The 17802-nt window shown below is 39.1% G+C and overlaps 1 protein-coding gene across 2 annotated transcripts in view; it reads right to left on the bottom strand.

Moving 5' to 3' along the window:
- SESN3 (sestrin 3) overlaps positions 1-17114 on the bottom strand; it is a 70263-nt gene extending 53149 nt beyond the window's left edge. The window contains exon 1 of one of the 2 annotated variants that reach the window (XM_032488298.1): positions 16778-17114. In XM_032488298.1, the coding sequence (XP_032344189.1) occupies positions 16778-16855 (78 nt within the window). In that variant the 5' untranslated portion in view covers positions 16856-17114. The remainder of the gene's footprint in view (positions 1-16777) is intronic. The other variant, XM_032488299.1, reaches the window with a different exon arrangement.
- Between the last annotated feature and the right edge of the window lie 688 nt (positions 17115-17802).

Genomic DNA, 17802 nt, shown 5'->3' with positions numbered 1-17802 from the left:
CTGGGGAAGCTGGCACAGAAGGGAAACTTAGGGTGGGGGCAACTCCATGCAGGCCATTATTTCCCCCCCAAGAAAGATCAACACAGGTTAAATTTTAGTGCTAAGCTAGAGACGATGTGAGGAAAACTCCCATTACCTTAAAATTAGATGCAATCAAATAACAAAATTACTTACATCCACTATCCTACATAGAACTGCAGTTAACTGGAACAATCTTTCCTCTTCCAGGAGCAATCTTTTAGCCTTTTGATTTGTCTAGGGCCCATGTGTCATATACATTCCTTAAGTTTGTTTTGTTTTAATTTTCAGGTTTCCTGACAACCCATTTGTAATTGAAGAGTAAGCTACCAGTTTACACGTAAAAAACAGATAATTTACATACATATTTAACCTTGTCTAAGAGACTTAAGTTTTTAAAAAAGCAATGTAGAACTTCTAAATCTGTCTTTAGGACAAATATATTCATTTCTCCTTTTATTTAAGGAAAAAAAGTCCAAGATAATTTTATTTTCCATGAAAAATTAGAACATCAATCTTCCTTGAAATAAAAATAATCTAAGCTGGTAAAACCCCTCAGCGTCTACCAACATTAGCACGGAAACACTTATTTTCATGTAAACAAGCAATTCCAAGAGCTATTTTTCACTTGATTTCTGTCATAGACAAGTTTTCAACACCCAACTCTTTTTTTCCCTTAAGCTAAAGTTCAGAATCTAGCAACAATAAGGTGACATATTTTTCTCAAGGGGAGAGCATGTTGTACCTGAAAGTCCCAAATCCATTACTATATTTTTAAAACAAATAAAAGATACCTTCCTGATTCTAGAGCTGGTACTTGCCATTATTATCTACAAAGAGTAAAGACTTAGTATTGATTTACTTTGAAGCAATTTCTTCTTTTTCCCCTATTTCTCAAACAACTGATAATGCATACTGAAAACAAAATGGATGTATAATTTTGATTTGTAGACATATTTAGTTAATAATCCTAGACTAGTCATTTCCAATCCTTAGAGTGTCTCAGGATCACCTGGAGGGCTTATTCAAATACAGATGGATGGTTCTCACCTCCAGAACTTCTGATTCAGCAGGTCTGGGATGGGATCCAAGAATCTGCATTTCTAGCAAATTCCCAGGTGATGTTCACGCTGCTGATTCCAGGACCCCACGTCAGGAACCACTGTCATGGACCCTAAACTACCTTCTCAGACCAGGGAACTGTGACTCCTTGTTAACACATGACTTCAGTCTTTCTCCAAATGAGCCATTTTAAATAAGACAATAGCTTCAGTCCCTCAGGGGAAACAGTCAGTCATAACAATATGGAAAGGCCATTAATTCAATCAAGACTAAGTTAGCTCCTAAAAATTGCTGTCTAGTGGTTGGATGACTGTTATAAGTCACAGAGATATTCAGGAAAAGTAACCCCTGATCAGCAATAAAGGGTTTGTGTCCCCTGGGAATCCTTGAAAAACAAGTATCTACTATTAAATTGTGCAGGAGAACTTAGGACTCAAATGTAAATTTTTCTTAGAAATAACTGTAAACCATTTTGCCAATTATGTATGTTCTGGAAAAGGTACGTGTATCGAGTTTCTAAGAGCGCAATCTAGCTTTTCCACTGACTCACGTCTTCATTTTCGAAATCCTTGATCTTGGATTGATTCATCTACAAGACGGCACATTATGTCTTAGTTTTCAAGTGCTATAAGCTCTGTCAAAGAGTTAATTCTCCATAAACACTAAAATGCATTAAAATGACTATAAAGATAGAATGAAAGGAAATGGCCTTTTCACAATAACCATGCAATCTTCTTTTTTTTTTTATGATCATGAAACGCATACCTGTCATGGAGAAAGTGATGGACAAGTTAGGAGTTCTAGAGACAAATTACTCCATTTTTATGGCATCAGAGTACCTTTCATGAAAGGTGACACAGTGGTTTGTTAAAAGCTACAATTACTAAATGCACACTGCCACAACAGGTTCAGATTTTGCTGGCACTCTAAGAGATGCAACACCCTGCAGCACCCTGATGGCACAACCCTGAGTTACTTTCACACTCAGCTTTTTTTTAATTGTTTCTATAAATATCTGAAGTTAAATGATGTTATCATCAAAGTGCTTGTTAATTATCAAGTCTTTCCATTTACCATTGTGACAAACATGTTCTCTGCAATTGCTTAATAAAACTCATGAATAAAGGAAGCAAGAGAAGACACACAGATATCAGGTACTTACCTTTAAAAGTTTAACCTCAATTAAAAGTAAAAATATTTTCCATTACTGCCTGCTTATACATCATAGAAATCTTATACCTCATAGAAATGTCTTTTTAAACCAAAGATCCATGATTACTTCATAAAGGAGAACAAGAAATCTCATATCCATACATGGGGTATGTACATTGAATTCTCCCATACACAATTACAGCAATATGCAATCATAACAAGAGTTGGTCAACAGAACTCCTCACCAGATCTAGTTTAAAGGACACATCATAAAATGCATCATTAACGAATATTCATTTCAACGAAAATTCTGATTGACTGATTAGGGTTTGAACCTGGCATGTCACACTGGCTGTGCTATTATTGCTCTGGGTATCATTAGATTTCCACCACGGAAAATACCACATACTGATGCTTTGACAAGTGTGCAAACTGGACAAATGGTGCCATATTGTATTCACTGATTAAATGTTCAGGGTGAAAATTTTAAAGCTCATCCCCATAAAAAGTATTTTGAATAGCTAATGATCTTCCAGGCTTAAATTACTGACAGCCATCACTTCCACTCATCAGAGGAGGGGTTTATATCCACTGCATTCTCCTCTCCTCACACACACTCTCCAATACCAACATTCATGTATCTCTGCATTCAAATGGTCAGCTCTGGAGTACGTGTTCATTTCAAGTTTATGACACATCTTTTGAGTGCCACTATGTTAATGTTGGTTGAGGGAGGTAGTTAGGGAATTAGGACTTTAATGGAATCAGACAGTGAACTCAATACTTTTAAATGATTTAATATAGAAAAACTACAATGCCTGTGGCACTGCCAGTCTGAAGTCACAAGGAACATCTACGGAACTTCACAGGACCTCATAGACGATACGAGTAACAGGGCTCTAAAACCCTACCACAGGGCCTCTGACCAGCACAAAAACATTCAGATTCTCAAATGATCAGTTTTGTGCTATGACTCATCAATCTAAACCGTTCATATTAAATTTTGGAAAACTCTCAAAATGTAACTTTAATCAAAATGTTAAGTCTCTGTAATACATAATGGCACTTCCATTGAACTCAGATAGGGTGTGACAATTTCCGAAGAGGTAAAAAAACATTTTGCTTGTAGATGCTAAGCGACCTGACAAATGTCCTTTCAAGTATATTCAGTGTCTGAAGATTTTTAAAGTTTTAGTTTGGACGCATCCAAATCATATGCTACCTATCCAGGATTCTAAATGGGCAGGTCGCTCCAATCAGATGGTTTTCTAATGGTAGTGTTTATGACTTAGTTGGTTTTTGATTAGTTTTGTGCACCAGTGAAAGTACAGTTAGAACTACATAGAAAAAATTGAAGTCCTATTACTATTGATATTTTAATAATAAGCAAAGTACAGTTCAGAAAGTTGATCTAATCGAGACACCTGATGCAAAATTCCTTGCACTGCTTCTATACCAAGAGGTCAGCAAACTCCCAGCTGCCGGCTATACCCGGCCTGCCACCTCTTTTTGTACTGTCTGGGAGCTAAGAATAGGTTTTATACTTTTAAATGACTTTTTAAAAATCAAACAAATGTTTATGAGACTTGAAAAACTATATTAAACTAAAATTTCAGGACCCCCAAGTAAAGTTGTTTTTTTTTTTTAATAAAGCCACATCCATTCTTTAATAACTTGTCTATGGCTGGTTTCACAATACAGAGGCAGAACTGGGCAGTTGTGACAGAGACAATGACTTAGGCCTTACTTTTGGCCAGCAAGCCTGAAATATTTACTATCTATCTCTTTGTAGAAAAAGTTTGCCAAACCAAACTCTGTTCTGTATTACCTGTCAAGGGAGGGGCATAATTCTGAAGATCTCTTTGTGAGATCCAGACATGTGTTGTTACTCATCACACTGCTTAGGCAAGGACCCTGATATCCTCACTCTGTGTTCTTTCTGTGCCTAACACTTAATGTTTGTCGAATGAATAAATGAATGAAAGATATTCATACAGTATGCGAGTGGTTTATAAATGTTTAGTGTCCACATTTCTTGCCTACTTAAGAATGTGAAGGCCATTAAAGGGTAATAACATTAAGACACAGAATGAGCATAAAATGGCAATGCATATATTTTTACCAAAAAAGAGAGAATTGTTTCTACATTCCTATGTACCAAAACAAGTATTTCCCCTCATTTTTAAGGGCACTAAATACTAAAAAGGCCTCTTGCATAATCAAAAGAATACTTGTAAGTTCATGCTCATCTTGGGTGCTCAATGATCTATGTACTTTGTTTAAAGAATAGTAGAACCTAGACTTTGTAGTTATTTTAATAGTTAAATAATATAAAATATTTGATATCTTACAAAATCATTAAGTAGATAGATCATACTCTATTAAAAGTTACAAATGAACAACTATATGGCAATAAACTGGACAACTTAGAAGAAATGGATAAGTTTCTAGAAACATATAGTCCACCAAAACTGAATCAAGAAGAAATAGATCATTTGAACAGACCAATCACTAGAAGTGAAACAGAATTAGCAATAAAAAACCACTCTGCAAACTAAAGTCCAGGACCAGGTGGCTTCACTGGGGAGTTCTATCAAACGTGCAAAGAAGAGCTCATACCAATCCTTCTCAAACTCCTCCAAAAGATTGAAGAGGAGGGAACACTCCCACACTCATTCCATGAAGCCACCATCACCCTGATATCAAAGCCAGACAAAGACACTACCAAAAAGGAAAGCCATAGGCCAACATTGTTGATGAACATAGATGCAAAAATCCTCAACAAAATATTAGCAAATAGAATCCAACAACACATAAAAAAGATCATACACTATGATCAAGTTAGATTCATCCCATATAAGGACACAAGGATTGTTCTACACAACACAAATCAAAGTGAGACACCACACCAACAAGAGGAAGGACAAAAACCACATCATCATCTCAACAGATGCAGAAAATGCATTTGATAAAATTCAAAACCCATTTATGACAAAAAATTCTTACCAAAGTGGTTATAGAGGGAACATACCTCAACATAAAAAAAGCTATTTATGACAAACCTACAGCCAGCATAGTAGTCAACGGTGAGAAGCAGAAAGTCTTCCCCCTAAAATCTGGAACAAGACAAGGATGCCCACTCTCACCATTTCTATTCAATATAGTATTGGAAGTCCTAGTATTGGAACTTATGAGAACTACAAAACATTGAAAAGGAAATTAAAGATGACTTAAAAGATATCCCATGTTCTTGGACTGAAACAATTAATATTGTTAAAATGGCCACACTACCCGAAGCAATCCTACAGATTTAATGTGATCCCGATCAAATTACCCAGGACATTTTTCACAGAACTAGAACAAATCATATTAAAATTTATATGGAATCACAAAAGACCCAGAATTGCCAAAGCATTACTGAAGAAAAAGAATGAAGCTGGAGGAATAACCCTCCCAGACTTCAGACAATACTACAGAGCTACAGTCATCAAAACAGTGTGGTACTGGCACAAAAACAGACATAAGGATCAATGGAACAGAATAGAGAGCCCAGAAATAAACCCACAAACTTTTGGTTAATTAATCTTCGACAAAGGAGGCAAGAATATACAATGGAATAAAGACAGTCTCTTCAGCAAATGGTGTTGGGAAAACTGGACAGCAGCATGTAAAGCAATGAAGTTAGAACACTCCCTCACAGCAATAACCAAACACATCCTCAGAGTGAACATGCTAAAAAAATATTCTTTGTCAAAGTCATTACCCTTCCTAGTGTTAAGCGTACAAGTTAGGAGAGATCGCTCCAATGAAGCAGTTACTTTGATTTCACAATGTATTTTTCCCTGGAAACAATGTTAGACTTTAGTGGTTAGGCTTCCAGTGTAATCAGTAAATGTCTATTGAATATACCTGTGATATTAAATGTACTCCGGAACCAGGTATCTTACTGTGTTTCTATGGAAAACTATCAAGAGTTCCAGCTGACAAACAGCAGAACCACAAATCCCTCTGCCTACCGTGAACCCTTTGCATGGCTAGAAACTATTTGTAGACGCAGTAGTGTAGGGGGTTGGCAGGGGAAGGCCAAGGGAAGGATAAAATCCCAGGGTCTCTTCGCTTTCTTTTATCATCATTTTCCCCTTAATACAGGAAGCCAAAATGAATAGTGGAAACAAGCATTCATGTTATTTCTTATCTTCATAAATTAACTCTTTTTTTTTACTGCAAAAAATTGACCAAAAAGTGAGAATGTTTCTTACAGGTGCTAGTCAAGTGACACAATATTGAAACTCAAAATGTTTCTAGACAGTGTCTTTTGTCACAGATACTATAGCAATATTGAATGAATCAATGACACTGAAGTCATGGACGACTGGTTGGCAAAAGGAGGAGGTCAAAGTTTGCTGGGAAATTAGGAAAAATCTATCTTGGAACTAAGAAAAATGGTCACATAATTAACGACAGATTTACACAGATGAAAGCGTGAACTAGAAAGGTCAAAACTGTTCCGTGAGAACTTACACTTGATTCTCATTGATTTGATCTTACAAAGAGAAAAACTTGCATTTTTTTTCAAGTAAAAATAAAGTAGTAGGAAATATCTGGACTTGAAATCACTCCTATTAATCTCTTAAGGAATCAGGTCCTATTAAGTTGCATTAATTTTTATAGTTTTTGAGTCTTGTACATAAAGACAACGTGTGGAGCACAAGGGAATGCGGTGTCTATGCCTGAACAGAGAGCCAGACTTTGGAGGTAGACTAGATTCAAATCCTGAGTCTGCTACTTATTGGTACAATTACCTTAAGCAAGCAACCAAAGCTCTTTGAGCCCCAGTTTCTTCATCCATAAAATGCAATAATTCTTTATAGATTTATTGTGACGATTAAATGTAATACACATGCAGGGCTTAAATACTTAGCAGTCAATGGCACATAGGCGGTTTTCACTAGAAGCTACTACTGTCATTGATAATACAAAATACATTTCAAAACTAAGAGCGGCAGTCTCAGATAATCACCATAGTCTTCCACAAAATCCAGTTTTAGTCACCCGTGAGGTAAAGTTGACCTTTCTAATTCAGCATGGTATCTATAGCTGGAAAGAGAGATTTCATTTCTTCAACTTCTTGGTTCAAAATCTTTGCAACAGAGGAGAATGTAAAAATGAAATCTGTATCGAGAAATGTGAACATATCTTCCAGTACAAATAGCTACTGATTAGTAGAGAAAATAAGTCTGACTCAGATCTATCTTTTACACTATAAGAAAGCTCTGCTACAAGACACAACATGGCCCTGGTCAGCCATCTTTATACTTGGTCATACTTATGCATATGGTATGTTCAGTACGTTCTTTATGAAACAGAGGTAAAATGCTTGTCATTCCTTATTAGCTTTGGGTAGCAAAATGCAAAGTATTTCAATCCACCACTCAATAACCTGTAATATTTATGTGTCTCTTAGGGAGCAGTCAGGACCCTGGACCACAGACCAATAAATGATTTCTGGGAGGATCTAAATAGTAAAGGCCAGCGACGAGGTGTTCTAGGCCTATGAACAATTCTCTGGCTCCCAGTTCCCAAGGGAGTGCCTGCTGGCCAAGGAGATCCCGGATGGCTTGGGAATAGTCCAAAGGAAAAGACTCAGGGGAGGTAGAAGGGGGCAAGGCTTGGCCAGAGTTCTATGGTGAAACAAACCTTAAGAGTAGACTTGCAGAAAATCTTGAGGTTTAAAGACTATCCTAAGACAGCCTGTCCGTACAGGACACTAGCAGATTCAAGGAGGTGAAGCATGCGTCCCTATCAAAGCAATGGCCATTTCACATTTCGGAGAAGGACCAACTGCGAAGGCCAGTGTCCTGATCCTCTTAGGGAACTTACATTCTTGCTCCCTCCCAGACCTCCCTCCAAAAAGGGGTATGATATTTAATTGAAACATTCCCATGGTCACAAAGCTGAAAAAATAATCTTTGTTATAAACTTCTCAAAGTGTTCCAATAAACCTTACTGATAAAGAGAACAAACTATGGCTATAAAGAACAGACATATGAGATAAATCTTGGAAAATGAGAAAAGTTGTCACTTTCTTACATTATACTGTATCCAGTATAAATGTACTGCCAGTATTTGCTAAAAATGAATTTTCCGTTAACCATATCCCAAGTAAGAGGCAACCTCGTAGGGGAAAAGTAGATGTACATTTCAGTTACAATTCAACATGCAAAGATCAATAAACGCTGTATACTTGAATAGCATGGCAGTCCAGAGAACAGAGGGAGAAAGAAAAAGAAAAAAGAGTCTGAAGATTAGGAAAGACTTTTTGGAGATATCAGAAGAGTTCTGAAGAAAAATTCTGAACGACAAACAGAAATTCTACATGTTAACTGTAGGTTTACATGGTATAGAATATATATTTTCAAATATATATTTTCAAATATAGTTCACATGGCATCCACTTACAGATTTAAGGTAACTGTTGTGGGACACATGACTTAATGTTTTGGCTTGGCAACGTATTTACTCTGTGTTGAGAATTTCAGTTCCTCCCCCCATCCTCAATCCCACCACAGTGGTGTCTAAGGGACAGTTCTGCTGCTGGTAGTCATTTGCAGTTCTCACCAGACCTAATCTATAGATAGAGTAAGTAGATCCTTATGCCCACACCTTCAAGGTCACACTGAATCACAGGTAGCCATAGATTTTGTGCAGTGCAATCCACCCCTGCCACGTCTCCCCACCAACACACACACACACACACACACAAAGTGGGAAATGCCCTATACTTTGAGGGCTACAGTATTTAGGGACTTCCACATTCAGGACTGTCCTATCTTCTGTCTACAGTGGTGGTGTTCTTTTCCTTTACTGAAACAATCTGGTTATCAGTATCTACATTGATACTTCTCTTTCTTCTGATTCTTGTCCCTTCTTTCTGTTGCTTCTCCCACGCTTCTCGGCTTTCCAAAAAAAAAAAAAAAAAAAAAAGGCTAATCTTGCTACTCGGGGCCTCTCTTTCCCTTCCAGCCGAGAACCAACCAATTAGGGCACAATGGACATAATCTTTCGATCTGACCATTCTTCAGTCGTTGCATAGAAAGTACTAAGAAGGGCATTCCTTTAGCGCCAAAGAGCTTTTTTTTTGTCCATCCCTGGTTTCTACCAGGTAAAGCAAAGCTCACAAAAATTAAAGAAGGATCATCTCCAGCTAGCTTAAGTCTTACTACAGATCTTACTCCGCTTGTGATGGGGTTACATCCAGATAAACCCATCGTAAGTCGAAAATATCATAAGTCAAAAATGTATTTAAGACACCTAGTCTACCTTAAATGTGTTCAGAACACTTACATTAGTCTACAGTTGGGCAAAATCAGCTAACACAAAGCCTATTATATAATAAAGTGTAATTTATTGGTTACTGTGCTTTAACCATCAGGGTCCAGACAGGTTGTACGTATTCAGCGTCATTTACTATGATCACATGACTGACTGGGAGCTCAGCTGGCTGCCACTGCTCAGCATCACAAGAGAGCATCTATACCATATCACTAGCCTGGAAGAAGATAAAAAAAAAGTCACAATTCAAAGATACAGTTTCTGCTGAAAACCTATCGGTTTAGCACCATCATAGAGTCAAAAAAATTTTAAGTCAAACCATCCTGAGCTGAAGACCATCCATACTGTGGTAGCAGAGAAGGTTCTAGGATGTCATGGAAAGGCGCTAGGCAGTGTCTGCAAGTGATCCCCCCATAGAACAGAGATGACTGGGTTGTTCTCATCCACATTTTCTGCCAGTGGTGTTAGCCTGTTCTTCCCCGCTCCATAGACGTGCCAGAGAATTACTTTTCTATGTACCATACACTGCTGTCAGAAACTCTGGCTCAGCAGTTCTCAAATGTTTCGAACTTGGAACTCCGTCACACTCTGAAAAATTATTGAGGACTCCAAAGAGCTTCTATGTATGTGTGGGGTGTAACTGTCAATATTTACGGTTGAATTTACTGTAGAATTTTTTTAAAACAGGAAAATAGAAATGTTTGTTAATTCACTTAAAATAATAAATTCACATTTTTTTTTATGAAAACAACCTTATTTTTCAAAACAAAAGAATAGTGAGAAGAGTGCCATTTACGCTTTTGCAAATCTCTTCAATGTCTAAGACCGTTGGATTTCACATCTGCTTTTGTGTGCATTCTGTTGGGATATGTTCTGACTGAAGGTACGCAAGGAAAATCTGGGCTCACACATATGCAGTTGGAGGAGGAAAGAGATAATTGTGAATATTTTGCTTTGCTACCACACCGAAACTCGACAAGTAGAGCTTCTTAAAGGTTAGTCACAATGTGGAATCTAATGCCCAACCAGTAAACCTAACTTTCTACATTATGTTAAAATTCATTTGTCTGTCTTGTACTTGGAATGGAACTTTTACCCAACGTTATGATTTTGATAAACAGTTTCTCAAAAATGAGTCAAGTGATCCTAAAAATTCAAGGGAAACAACTGACAAAACTCATTGGCAGTGGTAAAAAGAATGGTTAGATGGCAAAGATTATGTTCATTGTGCGCTCATTGGTTGGTTCTGAGCTGAAACGGCAAGAAGGGCCTGAGTAGCAATGTCTTTATGCATTGGTCACATGGAAGATACTGGTTCATTAAGTCATGCAGACCTTGACCCATTTTGTAATACAGCATCAAAAAAAAAAAAAAAAATCACACTCATTAATCACTCGATCTCAAAAGGAGAACCGTTAAGAATTGGGAAGCTTTCAGGCTAATGCCAACAGATATACATTTTCCAAAATTTGAATTTTTCCTTGAAAGTTTGAATTTTATCACTGACAATGAGTATTGTCAGTATTTTTCCTTAAATTTTTTTTCAGGGTCACATTACTCATTCTTAAGAATATTTTTATTGAACACCCAAATCTGGAAAACTGAAGTTTGTCTAACAGGTGTTCTTTTAAGTAAAAATGGGGTTCATTTTAAAAGTGGCTCATTCAGCCTGCAACTGAAAACAACTGCACAAGTTCAAGTTCTTCCCCCAGAGATAACCAGCTTGCGGGGCTGCAGAAGCACGCGGTGTGCGTCTCCTTTCATCATACCTGAAAAGATGGAAACCCAAGGGTCAGGAGTTAACAAAATTTAAATTTTTACTGCTTCTTCAAAGGGTATTCTTAAATGAAACTAGCATTCTTTCCCATTATGAGTATATGGTGGTGAAGAATACAGTGATTACAGTTTGACGTGACTCCCTTGGACTTACACTAAGGAGCCAACACGGTTTTACCGCCAGTGGTTTTGCATGGTGGAAAAGTCAGTAATGTCTTGCATGATTATGAGAGTGGTTTTTGACCACCCAAGCCTCCTGAAACGGTCTTGGATACTTCAGGGTCTGAAGATTATATCTGAGAACTGCCACTTTACCTCATTAAAGAATTAACCAAACAACTGTTAAAGAGACAATAAAAAAAATAGTCAGCTAACTCTTCTCCTTCCCCTCCAGTTCATCTGCAATAACATGTCAGAGTGGCTGAAAGTCAAACCCCAACCAACAGAACCTGGATAGTCTTAGGTACCCACAGGCAATCCACAGATGGCAAAGCTGAGAGGTGGGTGGGTGTTCCCTGACAACCTCAATACTGCAAGGGGCAATTCGAATATGCTTTTTAGTTTATTACAGAGATCGTATTAAGAATTAAATAGACTTTTTACTAGTTGTATGACAGAGACCATGTCTCAAATTTTCTCAGTTTGTGAGAATCAACTGATAACGTGAGAGCACTGTAAAAATGGTGAAGGTCTTCACAAACGTAAGTTATAACCCTGGACCTTCAAAAGGGAAAAAGAGGATGAAGAGATGGGGAGAAAAAGATTTAGAGATTTTTACTTCCATCGCTCTTCTCCTAAATTAAAATAATTAAAAATTCTTTGCTTTACCCTAGATTTGCCCCAGCTTTTTCTAAGCACAGTCATCCTTAATTCTTAGTCTTTCCAAACCAAATACCACGTTCCCTCATCTGCGGCACTGTCCGAAAAGGTCATTTTATTTTATTTAATTATTTAAAATGCCAAAAGCAAAGCACTGGATTACTGTTTGGGGGGGTGGGGTGGGGGGATGGGTGGAATACAAATATAAATATGCAAATAAAAAGTAGTATGTTGATCATTCTAATGAGAAGCATAATACGTTTACCTCTCATGTACAGGCAATAATTACACAGGACAGAAAAGTAAAGACCAACCAAATTAGTATGTATCGAAATATGTTGCCACAACACATAAAGAGCCTGTTCTGGGAATAGGGAAAATACATTGGCTTGGCTTGCTTATATTTGGAGTCACGCTTTATGGTTTACAGATTACTTTAGCATACATTACCTCTCTCCAACTGTGCAGCAACCTGCATTTTACAGAGAAAACTAGACTTCAAGAAGTTAACTTACTTGCCCAAAATGAAAAGACCCATCAAAGACCTCACTATGAACTCATCTTGTGGCTTCTAGTATCACTATGTTTGCAGTTTATTTTAGCAGTTAATTTATTTGGTGGTGGGGAGGGTGTGGAAGGAGGAGAATCCCTTTTATAAATGATATCTTACATGGAACCTGAACTATGAAACACATAAATACACAAAACAGTGATTTTTATAAGTGTTTAGCTATAAACTAAAAATTACTGATTAATAAGTTTGTTTTCTCACAAGTGAAAATTGAACATGAGTAGACAGGTACAGAAAGGAATCTGTTTAAAAGGCTCATGGCTTCATTCATAATCAATGACAATCTTTCTCATCAATGTCTTACTAACAAAAAAGTTCAAATATATGTACAAAGGCAGCAGAACAAGTTTTAATTCGAGGCCTGCACAAGAATAATCTTGTAACAAAAGATTTGGGGGTAGTTGCATGCTTAAATTATCACTTTAAAATAATGTAAAATGTACTGAAAATTTAATCCAACTCAAGCATTTCTGAACCCTGAAGCATCTTAGGGCTCATAAAAGAAAAGTTTGAAAACCATTTCATAATGGCTTGCTGCTGTAAATTCACTGCTTGATCTCTGCTTAGTGTATTTTACGATAAAACTAAGCTAAAAAACTACTTTTGACAATCAAAAATATGCGTGTAAGAAACCTGATTAACCAAGGCAGGATACAGCTAAGCCACAGTCAAAGCAATTCCATCCTATTGGCTGAAACATACAAAACTGCTTTCAACTGACAATTTTAACTATAAAAATGAGGTTCATAAGGTTTAGTCTAACATTTCCCATTTTATTCTTCCAGTCTCCTCACTCGCAAAACCAACAAAAATTTGTCAAAATAAGTGATTACATAAGCAAAGTGGAAAAAGTGCAATATCTACCAAAGATAATATCCCTGGAACTACCTAAACATATGAAGAATTTTTCAATGTAAAGTCCTCTAACTTAAAGTGCAGAGTTTTATTCACTTCAGTAGCGCTAACTGCTCAATACTCAAAATAAATTGTAATGTGCCACCTCCTATTTATTGGAAGATGAGTGGATGGACAGTTACCTACCTTTCTTAATGAAGTTTGGCACTCCCCATTGAAACGTATCTAGTTGTCAGTGGAATTTCTTCAAATAAAGTATGTTGCACTTCACAACGCATTAACTTTTCCAAAGTAAATAGAAGCAGTTCCTCTTTTATTAAAAACTTTATTGAATTATTTCATTGATAACAGAGCAAGTTAGAATATGTAGGAGTTATAGACTTGAGGATAGTTCTGTTTGTTCATTTCTTTCCCTGTATGGTTTACCTCTCCATTCTTTCCACTGACTTAAGGTTACCAAATTAGGTATATTCAATACTTTAGTAAGTCTCTTTATTTTGGAATACACTGAATCAAAATTATAAAGATATTTCTAAGAATATATGTAATTCTTATACAATATACAATTCCATTTTCAGATTTGGGGTTAAACCAAATTATTTCCTTTGAAGGTGAATTCAGTTTCACATGGCAACGAATGAAGCCACTTAGAGGAAAAGGCCTTGTGCCACATAAATAAAGGTGACTCTTCCCCCTTCAGAAATGAGAATTATAACAGCAAAGAGTAATTCACAGTGGATGTGCATGAGTTTCATTCTTCCTTCATCAACTACACTGAACTAAAATTCAAAACACTATGATTCACTTGGTTATTACTGAACACTTTATTAAGTTGAAAACACAAAATAAATCCAGAGAATCCCATTTTGAGAGTTATAGATGAAATCTGCTTAGAGTTATATACTTTCTATCAAAAAGAAAACCATCTCTTTATTAGAAAACACTTGCATGCTATTTTTAGAACCATGAAGAATTTAAAATGCTAAACACTTGATATCTTTTAAGAGTACTTAAAGCGCTCTTAAAAAGCTGCAAATGTTGCCAAGTCATGTCATAACTGGCTCAAACAATCCCATTTCCATCTAAAGTTATTTCATGCTACTAATTGAATCAATATTAAATGCCTTGGAGCAACTAAAAACTGGAATATTGGCAGAGGTGTGCATAGCAATTATAAAATATGAAAATGGTGAATATCCATTTTCCATACACAACCTCTTTCTTTTCTTTTAATAATGGCTAGAAATGAGGATGTTCTTTCTAGATAAATAGAAACAGTTTCTTAAAAGCTAAGAGAAAGAGATAAAGATGTCTCAAATGCTAGCAAAGTGTCATGGGTCCACGGCCATGGTTCCCTCAAAAGAAAAACAAATCTGAAGCCTAATGCCACCACTAAACATTTTATTCATCTACCAAATTGCCAGAACCATTAAAAAAAAAAAAAAAGTCAACACAGCTCTTTTTTTCCTTATCAGTGAAAAAAAATTACCTTTTTTTTTAAACCAGGCTTGAGTTTAATCAAACATGTCTCAAATGACACTTTTTTTTCATGACAAAGATGTAACATCACTTTGAAAGTCAGAAAATCATCATCATCATTTTTTTTTAAAAAGCTAAATTCAGATGACATATGGCCCTGAAGTGAAAGAGTTAACATTCAACTAAGCTGCTCTGCACTTCTGATCCATTACATTTCTCACAAGCTGGCCTACAATGAGCTGAGCAAGTATCAACTGTAATTTGATCCCAGAGTTTATGGAAAAAAATAACTGCACATACTCAACATGCACATTTAATAAAAAATCTGTTTCAAGAAAAACATACCCGATAAACACAATTTAAGGCATATTTAACTGTTTGATTAACTTCAAGTCTGCAATCCCTTTGCTTTCTTCATGCTCTCAAATAAAATTGGGGAGGAGGGGGAGCAGCAGCCCTACTGCAGGGAAAAGAGGCTTGAAAAACAACTTTGATTGGCACTTGGCCTGACCCACAGAGGAAGAAAAACAGTTTTTGGACAAAGAGAGCAAATATTTGAGCTTGCTTACTTACATGCTTTCTTTCTTTCTTTTTTTTTAATATATAAAGAACAATCCTAATTGAACTGTATTTTGAGAAACTGACTTAAAAGGGTGCCGTATTCATCTGAGTCTTTCAGCCCCGATCATTTGCACAGCTCAGCAATTTTAATTCATTTGTACTGGACAAACTGAAGCACCTTCACTACTGTTTCCACTTAATGAAATGTAAAAATAGAGTCTGGAGAAGAATAAACTGATTATAATATTACCCAGTGGCGGCTGTTAAAGTCTGATTAAAAGCTTTTCTTGGTCTAAAGTGACATCTTTTCAACGCGCCCGCCCCCTCCCCCTTAACGGAGCGATGAGGCCAAGTAAGCTAAACAATACTGGAGTAAACTTTCTATCAGTCGCTCTGGGAAGCAATAAGCTGATTGTGCGTCTGATTCTTCTGGAGCAATACCGGGGTGCGGCGGCTGGGGAGCGGGGGGACCAGGGGTAAGTGCTAAAAAGGGATAACTCACATCCACTGCAGTCTCCTCCTCCCCCAACCCCAGCTTGAGGAACTGTAAGGTCGAACAGCATTTCCCATGGGCATGAAGTTCAAGCTGCTTTAGCAGTTCCTTTCAGGATCGAACTGTAGCCACAAGACGACCATCAAAAGAATGTAAAGGGGGTTGTTAGGGGAGAGCACGCAAGGAAGGCAGAAGCAACCGAATAAACAGAAACAACACCCAGAAGGGTTAGGCACAGCAAGAAGCGAGCCAGGTTCCTCGGGTACAGACCAGGCAATTCTGATTTCACACGGGCCTCCACCAAGAGCACCGGGAGGAGGATCGAACAGGTCCGTCCCTCTCTCCGCCCAAGAAGCAGGCCGAGGGGTGGGAAGGTGGGGAGGTGGACCGAAAATCAGACCACAGGATCCCCCTTGCCCACCCCCACCCCCCCAACCCCCAACCCTTAGGGACTAGCATCTGTCCCGGAGGAGATAAAAGCCGCAGCAGGCTAAACCCTCCACTCTCAACCCATGCCCTCTTTTTGGGTCTCGGCGTAGGGAAGGTGCCCCGGGATCCCCTTGAGTCCTGCTCCAAGAGTGCGCCCTGGAGCCGAGCTGCCCGAGCCGCGGCCGGCAGGAAGCGCCCCTCTCGGGCCGGACCCCAGGCCGAGCCCGTACCTTCCGCAGCACTTTCCGGCAGTTGGTACAGAGCAGGTAGTTGGCGGCGGCCGACGGGCTGCTGCCGCCCCGGTTCATCGTGGCTGCGGGCACCGAGGGCGAGGGCGAGCGGCGGGCCGGGGCTGGGCTGTCACTGCGGTCGCCCGCGCCGCTGCGGGGTCGGACTGTCCCCCCGCCGCCGGCAGCTCTTCAGCCTCAGCCTCCTCCGGGCAGGATGTCGGGATGGGAGACGACGGCCCGAGAGCGAGAGGCTGCCGGACAATCGCGGCGGCTGCCGAAGCGACGGCGGAGACGGCGGCGGCTGCTCCTCAACGGCCCGTTGTTCCACCCGCCCCCATCCTCCAGACCCCCGCCCCCGCCAGGCTAGGACTTGCAGCCGCCACCGCTGCTGCCGCCGCCGCCGCCGCCGCCGCCGCCGCCGCAGCGCCTCAGTGCGGCCCCGCCCCCGCCTCCCCACCACTTTCACCTCCTCCACGCTCGGGTACCGCCCCCTCCCGCCAATCGGACAACTCCGGCCACACCCCCGGGGCGCTAGCCCACAGCCAATGAGCAGCTACAGCCCGGCTGGGAGTGGCGCCGGCCAATCACAGAGGCCGAGGACGCCTTGAATCTCTGGGCAAGTTAAGTTTGTCTCCGAGGCTCCGAACTGAAGGGAGATGGCGGGTTAGTTAGGTAGTGGGGTGGGAGGGAATATAGTTTGTGCTGCTCCGCCAATAGGAGGGAGAGGGTGTGTCTTATGCAAATAACCCCAGGAAGGCCAGTCCCTCCCCTAAGGCAAGCCGAGGCCCCTGCAGAAATGGTGAGGGAATGAGATGAATAACTGGGAGCTTGAGCTAGCTTGTGCATCTAAGACTGAGCTAAATATTTCCTGATTCCTTGAGAAAGAGGGTAGGGGTAGGGGGGCTAAAACGTTCATACCATCAGGGCAGTGGTTAGGCTTTCTCTTAGCCAAAATCTTAGCTTAGCTGTAAAGAAGACTGCAGTCACGTACCACTTTGCATCCAAGGATCTCAAAGAACTTTATG

The sequence above is a fragment of the Camelus ferus genome, chromosome 10 (genome assembly GCF_009834535.1).
Source record: "Camelus ferus isolate YT-003-E chromosome 10, BCGSAC_Cfer_1.0, whole genome shotgun sequence".
In the NCBI taxonomy this organism is placed as follows: Eukaryota; Metazoa; Chordata; class Mammalia; order Artiodactyla; family Camelidae; genus Camelus; species Camelus ferus.
The sequence above is the reverse complement of the archived record's forward strand: the minus strand, read 5'-3'. Positions and strand labels throughout refer to the sequence as shown.